Consider the following 10,201-nt stretch of genomic DNA (forward strand, 5'->3'; position numbering starts at 1 on the left):
TTATTTCCGTTATTTCATTTGAAATTTTTATTTCAAATAAGACCGTCAATAATAGGAAGAAGAGGAGATTCGATGAAAGAAAGTGAATAGCACATTATACCTTCAAAATTCCTTTACTCTCAATTGCCTTCAACTAAACAGTTCTATTATTTGCTCTACGTAGTAGACTTAATTACTTTATCATACTATTTATATATACTATGCAAATTAAATATTAACATTTTTTTTAACATCTATCATACAAGAATAGAAACCTTATTTAAGTTATAATTTTTAAATGAAATTTTAAATTATTTCACTTTAGGTCAGAGTTTTGTAAATAGTGGGACATTAGCACCAAAGAATCAATTGCTCAAAACAAATGTTAACCTCTAATAGAATAAGTTTTTGAGCAGAATTTTGATTATAGGTGTTGTTGGGGATTATTTCTGAAATATCTTAATTAATGAACTATTCTCTTAATCTTCTTCATTTATTAGAAGTAGTTTTTTTTGTTTTGTTTTTCATTAAGAAAGAACAAACAGTTTTCGGATAAAGAAATGGACGAATCAAACAAGAAAAATCTATATTACTAATTGCTTAGCTTAATCAAATGACGTCACACTTGTCTAGGGATTTTCATTTACATTAAAGATTTTTTTTTTCCCTCCCGAAATTCCACCATTCCTTAAAAACTTTAAATCCGATCATAATCCGTGGAATTTTCCGAAAGTCCTTCTAAGCCAATTTAACGACAGAGTAGAGAACATCCGAAAGATTATAAATTTAAGAATCCAATTTAGGATTTAAGAGACAACTAATCAGAAAAAAAATTAAATTATGAGATTCCCGCCTATCTGATACAATTGGAATGTTACTATTTACAATATAGCGGTCGCTTATTTTCCTCCTTGTTGGATCTGCGATTCTTGTATCTAGTCTAAGTTTAAAATCTAAATCACGTAATTTATTGTATCCCCAGAAGCACACGATTTACTTTAAAAGGAAACTGAAACGAGTGAAGTTGGTAGGAAGAGAAGAATTCTCCACTGATTAGATAGAGTTCTAATCATGATTGAACTGATTTACGGTTTGAAAAAATTACTGAAGAGGATTATAAGGATAATAAATATCTAAAAAATACAATCTTCATTAGATGAGGAATATAAAAAATATATAATTTATATACGTTATATATTCCTATATTATATTGGAATGGCCGGATTTGCGTATGAGTAACTGCAGCTTACTGCTTCACGTTTGTCTATAACTTAGGGCCTCATATTTTTAAACGTTTCATTATTTGGTAGAGGGAAAGGGCCTGCTATATTCTATGGCTTAGGGTCACAAGTCAAAATCCAGCTCCCGTATATAGGTTATATACACTTTTACATTTTGAAGATGACACCAATCCTTCGGAAGTTTGCGAAAATAAGTTCAGTTTAGGTGATGCTCTGGGTTAACAAAAAGGCGAAACCGAAAATCCGTCTCAATCGGGCGTTCACTCGATTCCTACAAATATCTATGCAAGATTATATTCGTAAAAAAAAGAAAGTAGGTTAACTCCCACACTTATTCCCAGTGGACGCCCATCGGACAAACCTCCCGCATTTCACATTTAACTGTTCCCGAGTACATTAAAATGTCCGCAGTAGGCCTAACTTCCAGCCTTATTTGAAAGCTAGTTTACAAAAGAGCTTTCTAAATTATACATCATTCTATGGTATCCGCTTAGGAACGTATGCGGCCCTTCTTTAATTGCATCAGTAAAGTACGAGCTGGATTAAAAAAATAAACAACAATTTTATTAATATTAATCAAATAGCTTACTTATTAATTGATTTTTTTTTGGCATCAGTAAACTTTTAATTATTTTGAGATTTTATGTAAACTGAAAAGTTTTTAACTCTAATACAAGTCCAGAGTTTTTAAATTTAAGTATAGATTTTTAATAAATGATAATATAAATAAATGGATTAGGTATACGTTGGCACTTCTAAACGTTTAAAATTGCTCTATTTGGAAATTTTATGTAATCTTTTACTTGTCAACGTAAACTTCAGAAAAGTTCTTTTACGGTATAATTATTTACTTTATTGCTTGTAATTTATAATAAATTAATAACGGTAAAAAAAATCAACGTTTTAAATCTCTGCATTAAAGTTTTATAATAGCATTAAGATTGTTTTTTATCCATTTAATCACGTAAAAGTCTTCGATTAAAAATTTAAAGTTTAAAACAGTTGTAAAGGATTTGTAAAGCAAATGTAAAATAGAAAGAGATTAAAAAAAAGAAGAAGAAAAATACAGCGATTCTGCATTTGTGATTGTGGCAGCAGTCATTCTTTCTTGTTTTGAAAGCATAACATGCTGAGTGCTTTCCGAGCCAACTTTGTCTTCAACTCCGAGAGGAGATGGCGCAAAATAGACTTTTATGGGCGCCGAGAGACATACCATTGAACAAATGGGGGAGATGCTTCTAGGGTGGGACTTATTCCTCTAACTGGCTCTTACTTGTTTTGTATCGCAAGATACGTTATTGTTCGTAAAGCTTTACGAAATCGGGCAGTTTTCTTAACGCTCTTTTCACTGATAGAGTTGGCACAGTCGCATGATTAAAATTGCTCCTTACCTGGCATAACAAAGCATCTTTATCAGTTCGGATAATTGCCTGTCTCTATGCATGACTACTAATCTTATGTGTTTATAAGAAACATCTTTCTCCGCTATTTTAAAATATTGCCGTTCTTTTTGTAATAGTTGTCGATAACAGCCAAAAAGGATCGCAACAACTACTGTCCTTGTTTAGGCGCCATAATATTTTGGGTCAGAAAAAAGAAAAAAAAAAAAAAACGATTCTGCCAACTCACTTGGCTCGAGTAGATAATCTAGATCTACTGGAATTTCCAGTCTCATATAGAAGATTTTTCGATAAATTAATCTGAAATCGAATCTGTTTTTCAACAACTATCAGAAATTAAAAGTTAATAACTTATAAAATAATATAAAAGAAACAAAGGTAAATGTATGTGTTATATACATACTGTACAAATATATTCTAAGCATTTTCTATGTAATAAATACTCGCAATCAAATATCTAAAAATGAATAGTGTATAATTAAATCCAAAATTTAAAATATTAAAATAAAAGGAACTTAATTTTAAAAAAATGGATGTATTGAAACTTGATCTGACTTCATTAATTATACTAAATTATATCTTATTTTTATATATATATTTGTCTATAAAAACTAGAAACTGCATTCTTAATTGAAAGAGAATCTAAAAAATCAAATATTCGATTCTTAATTATATAATGAAGTTTGGATAGAAAAATCCCTTCGTTAATACTAAATAGTATTATTAAAAGATATAATAAAGGAATAAATTTTCATATTGTCTAGATTTATTGTGTTTATACAATTCAAAATCATTGTTTAATATATATAAATTGTAACTTATAGTAATTGAATTGATCAGAAGCATCGATTGATAGTGAAATGAAGGAAAGCTAAGTTTTATTTTAATGATCCATTCAAAAATAGCTCGGAAATGCATTTTCTGCTTATCTCTTATATTGGCCTAATTTGTTTTAAAACTGGTTATCTTTAGAATTTGATTTATAATTCAGGATTAGATACAGTTAGACCTACTTATAACATGGAAAGGAAGACAATAAAACAGAAAGTACTTTTTAAAAGCCCCTTCGAAGCCTACTTTCCCATAGACTTTTATTTTATGGTACTAAATTCGTTTCATTACCCTGTAATAAACGGTCCTTGTTTTCGAAAAGTATATATTTCATCATCTTTTATTTAAATTGTTATCGAAATTCTGGATAATCTATTACAAAAACGTTAATTTATGCAAGAAAAAGTAACAATCACATTTGAAAAGAATTAATTATTCACAAAAAATTAAAAAAAAAAAAATATTTTCTATCTTGTATTAAATGTTTAACATTAAATAATATACATAAAAGTTTATAAGCAACAATATGAATAAAGATTTTAGTAGTCGAGTTAACTAATTTATATTCAGAGTTATTAATTGTTAAAATATAAGTAAAAAAAAAAAAAAATTAAACTAAACGATTGAAGGGGGGAAAAATCTATTATTTTATTGATATGTGGAGTAAGAAAGATTATGAATATTTTAAATGTAAAGATCCACGTTTGAATTTCAAGTTGATTTTGTTTGGAAAAGAGAAATTCCGAAATGCAAACTTAAACTGCAAACATTTCACGAAAGTACGGGTACAATATTTATAATGCAAATTATTTTTCAAAACATAGCTATTCTGAAAAATTCACTGTTTTTCCTACCATCCATCCAATTTTGAATTGATACAAATAAGTTGTCCAGTATATATATATACATATATATATGTTTATATATATATATATAAATATATATAAAGAAGAAAAAGAATCGAGTTCTGTTATTCGATTCAATAGTTGTATTTTGTATAAAGTGTTCTTAGGAAGATTATTTGGAAGTAAGAAATCCGATAGCCCCGGGAAACGCAAGTAATCTTTCATTCTTCGACATAAGACATGGAGCACACAAAGAGTTAAAAAACATCCCTCAACAATAGATAGCAGTTCAAATAACGTTTTAAGGCCTAATATACTGTAGCAGATGCCATAAACATACTTTACTTTGGAAGTAAAATTTATAATAAAGTTCAAATTATGTAATCTTATTCGGTGTTGATATTACACTAAACAAAATTTCAAAATTTAATTATGAATAAGACTTTAACATAACACAGATGTTGATCATAAAATTCGTTATAATCTCTAATTTCATTTAGAAAATATTTTTAAATTTAAATATAATCCATTTAGAATAAAAGAAAATAGAATAAATTTCTACTGTAGATTATTTCAATGATTCATAACGATCAATTCACAAAAAAAAGGGGAAAAAAACCCTGAAATCATGCTTACTCAACAAAAAATTAACTTGGTTTTAATTACAAAGAAACATATCAGTTGTAACTGAAACTCTTAAATATCCTTATCCTGCCATATATTAATCCATCTATAGGATTTATATACGATAGGAGATAGTTAATCCTATAGGAAAGCCATCTTTCCGATCGTAGGATTTTATGATCGAAAGACTGCTGAACATAAAGTACTTTTATGGCGGTTCCTCCATATTTTCTTGCAATTAAACTAACAACCTCTTCCTGCAGTGGGTCATCAAAAAAAGCTGGATGGGAGTAGGAGTGGCACAGAACCATACTCAGGAACTGTCACAATAGGATCTAAACATAAATAGGAACTGACTGCTCGTTTAGTAGGTTCTTGGGCTTATAACTACAAATTGACATTTTAATTTTTGTAAGAATTTATAAATGGGTAATTATACAAACCTTAATGGAAAAATTACAAAAAAATAAAAATAATGAAAATAATTTACATTCTAAAAACAACTTTAGAAAACATAAATTATTTTTTTAAATTATCTAACAATTTTCTCATCTAACCCTCAAAGAAATTATTATAAATATACTGCATTTCTATTATTACTGAATGCACTTTCAACTATACTTATGATCGTTACAATTAATTTATTGGAAAATAAATTCTATTCCTTTAAGGAAAAAAAATACCAATTCAAATTCCTATTTCTATCCTTTTAACGAATTTTTATTTTTTTACAAATTAAAATATTACTGAAAACGACCACAAAAAATTAATTAAACTGACTTCATAAATAACTGTTAAAAATAGTTTTAAATATGATTTATCTGTAAATTACTACAGTTAATGAGGTTTACTTTGAGAGACTAATTAAAAATTACTCTTTAAATATCTAAACACACAAATACAAACATGCCGGATATACATGCATGTGTTTGTGTGTGGTGGTTCTGGACGGTATTAATAATTAGGACATTTCAATAAATACTATAAATTAATTTTAAAAATCAAGAAAAAATGTTCTTTTATTAGCTAAATAATTTCTGAGAGTGGTAATTATCTACCTTTAAATTAATATTCATAAAAATCCCATATTATTATCCTTAAATATAAATATTTTATTGTTTTCACTCGACTTTTTGATAATATATAATGTATATATATACTAAAATTCATGATTGATTTAGGTAAAATCATTATTTATGTTTATTTATGGCTATGGTTCTATTCAAATAGCTGAGTGAAGTGATTGAACAGATATTTGGAGTGTTTTTATCATCGTAAAAATCCTGCTTACCAGTAAAACTTTGTTTGATGACCTTAAAAACAAAACTATAATAGTCCTATTACACTATTTATCATCTATTAATTTATTATTAACGAAAACTATTTATTAAATTTAATAAATTATAAAAGTAATTAGAAAAAAGATATTCCTATTGTATCGATCTAAAGTTTGTAATTAAACCTTTAATATATAATCTAGTCCACGGATAAATTATTTAAGTATAAAAATTACTTTCATAATAGATAGAAATCTTTCATGTTATCTTATAAATAATTTTCAGTCAGAAGAAAAATTAACAAATTTCTGTGGTAAAATCATGTTTAAAATTGCAAAACTATTAATAAGATAAAATTAAAAGTATGTAAAATCAAAATGGAATGGCATAAATATATTTATTTTGTCATCTATGCTTGCTTTAAATAGTTTCTTGCTTCTGAACCGAGAAAGGGTTTAGGAATTTTAGTGTTTTTGAAAACAGAGTTATTGAGAAGAGTTTGTGTGTTTTCCCAGTTTTTTGCAACCAAAATATTTTAGTTAGAAATTGAAAACACAAGACTAGTTAACAAAAATTACTTTTATAATAGTACTTTGTGTGAATAAGGCCTGGGGACGTATCAGGTCCCAAGGTCAAAGAAAGCATTCTGAGCACCACCTCACAGGTCTTGCCATTGGCAGTTCCTGACAGATAAATTGTTGGGAATGGGGAAGGGGAGTTTTCGGTCCTTTTTTATATATACACCCACGAACTCCGTCCCTATTTTTGCAAAGTAACAGACAACAGAACGAAAATAGATATATACAAAGTCCACGGAATTGGAAGGGAGATTTTACACACCATTGCTTTGTCTCCTGCTGGGAAGGTTGGTTGTAGCACTTTCTTCATTCGATCAATCACACTTCACGATCACTCATTGCAATCACACACTGAAGCTGCCATCTGCTATCCGTTCCTCGGCGAACCTGAACAAGTATTGGACAGTTGTCTACATATACATTACTATTTACACATCTTTTAACACGTAAAAACACATTTCACCGCTGTTTTTGCCACAGACCCAAGTTTAAGACGCTTAAATGTGGAAGTTGCATCACTTTTTCCAGACCGACTGTCGTTATTTTCGTACAACCGTATAAATCTATGCACCTGAGCTGATGCAAGTAATCTGCTATAAGACTCAGTCCTTTGTCTGTGATCCTACTGCACTGGCCGATGTTGAGCGTATGCAGGTCACTGAGAGTCCTGGCGATGCGATTCAACCCTTCATCACTAATGGGACATGCATTGAGACTAAGACTACGCAAATTGAAAAGTCCCTGGGAAATATGTAAAAGTCCTTGGTCGCCTACCTTGTCACAGAAACTGACGTCGAGCGTCGTGACTCTTGACCCTCCCTCAGTCAAGTACGCCATTCCGACATCAGATATATTATCACAGCTTCGAAGGTTTAACTCTCTGAGAGATGGCATCCGTGCTAGATGTTTCAGGCCCGAATCTGTAACACTGGCACAAAAACTTAGATTGATACTCTTGAGGTGATGTAGTCCCAGACTCAAATGTCTCAAGGCATCGTCTGTCAACTTCTGACAGTCCTGAAGTCCCAAATGTTCTAACGCCAAAGTGCCGTCGGCAGCTTCTGTCGTCAGACCTGCCAAATGACCTATTCCCGTGTCGGACACGTGTCGACAACTTCTGAGATTGAGACTCCTTAACCTTTTCAGTCCCCAGGCGATAAGAAGCAGTCCCGTGTTAGTGACATTCGAACAACCACCCAAATCTAACACTTCTAAATTCTTGAGATATTGCGCTATTCTACCCAGACTGGAATCGGTCACCTGCTTGCACATACTGAGGTTGAGCACACTGAGTGTCGGCACTTCGTGGACAAAGGCGTGACTAAGCCACGTGTCGGTCAGATTGTAGCATCCGATGAGGTTGAGACTTTCGATATTTGGCACACCCAGCACCACATCACGCAAACTGCGACGGAGACTGAGAACTTGGACACGTCGTATTCCCCTCTTCACTAGACTTGGAAACAAAGACGGATTGGCTCTCCTCAAGTGGAGTTTAGCTTCCACACCCCTCCACACAGATTTGTGATAAGCCGCGTCACGCCAGGCGGTACAAACCTGAGCAGCATGTCCTTTGTCCCTGACGTCGAGATAACTAAAGATGAGGGCAAGAATCTCAGGATACAGGCACGAAATATGCGCCGTCGGCCCAACTGGGCAGCTGCCCTCCATCTTGGCGGCACAACACTGCCACACTCTCGTCAGCACAGCACCGCTTCCCTACTCTAGTGCACAGACACAAGCTGGCTAACTACAGTCCCGCATCCTCTCGCGAGAAATGAGAACCACGTAGCCACGCTATTGGTTCGTTTGGTTGAGGCGCCTTGTCCGATCTAGCCTCGCTTTCACTCGGAGGCGGGGTCGGGAAGGCCAGTCGCCACGCGCAGCCTTGGGCGCGGCGGATGCACACTCTCTCCCTGGGGTGTCTGCTTCTACCTGCCTTCTACCTCTACTTCTCTTCTTCTATCTCCAGTCCACTCGCTCCAACAACTAACTGCTAATTTTATATTCACTCCAACTTTTCTTTCGCGCGCTCCACACCCAATCACACTCCACACAACTACACCGCGTGTAATCACTACTCCATATCGCACTAAATCAATATTTTCTGGCTGTAGTTCGATTGAAATGGGACCGATAATCTATAGAAAGAGAGTGCTATCAAGTTCGAACAATCGACGCGTTTATTTATCCTGCCTTATTCTAAACAGTCGCGTGTCGATATAGATCGATGACCCTTTTGACTGTTTACTGGAAAAAAAAAATTAAGCATATCTTTTCTACATTCAGAAAGGTGTTATCGATTGGATACTGCTAATTCCGAATCGATATTGACATGGATACGAGTCAATGTCAGCGTTCCTTCCTCCCATCTTTAATGACCTTCAAAAATTAATACCTATATTTATGATAAATATTTTATTTTGTTAGAAAAATTATTTATTTTTAACTTAATATTTAGATATTTTCTTAATTCGTATTTTATTTTTTCTTTTATTTAATCGTCATATATTTAAATTATGGCTGTAAAATCAGAATTATAGCATTAAATATATGGAAATTCGTTTGACGACGATTTTTTATACATTGAAATTCGTATTTTTAAAATTTAATTTTTGTAAATTTAAAGCTTCATTTAAAAAGAGAGAGAGTGGAAAAAAATATATATATTAAATTAATTTTAAATATTGAAATTAACTATCAATGCCTAACATTTTATTTATTTATATATTTTATGTATTATTTGTATTTTTTAAATACATATTTCTCTCTCTAAAAATTCACTTTTTTTTTCGGTTTAAATTTAATTTTCTCTACTTGATTTTAAACTGAATTTAAGTGTGAAAATTTGTAAAAATTTCTACTATAATCGTTATAAAAACTATTATTATTGTAAAATTTTGGCGCGTATTTCTTGGCAGAAAAGACGAGTGACCTTCACGAAAAGATCACGAGTTCTCTATACGAAAACACTTATAAACCTTAAAATTTATTAAATTTACATATAGGAAAATTAAATTTCGAAATGACGGTATTATTAAAATACAATAATTTAATAATTTAAAATTTTTGTAGTTAATTTTAAAGCTTGCTAATTTGAATAAGTGTTTAATAATAATTTTTAAATTAATTTATGAACTGTGTCGTTAAAATGATCTGTCCTTATGAATTTGAATGAGTGTAAGTTGAGTCACAGTTTTCAAAGTTGTGACCCAGATGGAGCACAAACATGTAAGATGAGTCGAGTTCGTAAAAAGTAAAAGAAAAATATATATATATATTTATTTTTATTTACTTTTTCGTTTTCATTGCGATTCTTTTATCATATATAAGAAACGTTATATATACAGAATTTTTATATCTTTTTATCATAAGATTTAAATAGTTTTTAATGAATATTTAAAAGGAAAAAATATCTACATAATC

General features: G+C 31.0%; 2 protein-coding genes across 4 annotated transcripts in view; one reads left to right on the forward strand and one right to left on the reverse strand.

Moving 5' to 3' along the window:
- LOC111618001 (protein Wnt-5b-like) overlaps positions 1 to 10,201 on the forward strand; it is a 242,587-nt gene that overhangs the window by 101,451 nt on the left and 130,935 nt on the right. The gene's annotated exons all lie outside the window — the stretch shown is intronic.
- LOC111618000 (F-box/LRR-repeat protein 14-like) lies at positions 6,759 to 8,546 on the reverse strand. The gene has a single exon (XM_023359414.1). The coding sequence runs from the start codon at positions 8,444 to 8,446 to the stop codon at positions 7,235 to 7,237; it is 1,212 nt and encodes a 403-aa protein (XP_023215182.1). The 5' UTR covers positions 8,447 to 8,546; the 3' UTR covers positions 6,759 to 7,234.

Source organism: Centruroides sculpturatus, unplaced genomic scaffold (assembly GCF_000671375.1).
Source record: "Centruroides sculpturatus isolate CEXI.00-Female unplaced genomic scaffold, Cexi_2.0 scaffold36, whole genome shotgun sequence".
NCBI classification, from domain to species: domain Eukaryota; kingdom Metazoa; phylum Arthropoda; class Arachnida; order Scorpiones; family Buthidae; genus Centruroides; species Centruroides sculpturatus.

Excerpts from the sequence above, each read along its gene's own strand:
- LOC111618000 (XM_023359414.1), bottom strand. The coding sequence starts at position 8,446 with ATGGAGGGCAGCTGCCCAGTTGGGCCGACGGCGCATATTTCGTGCCTG.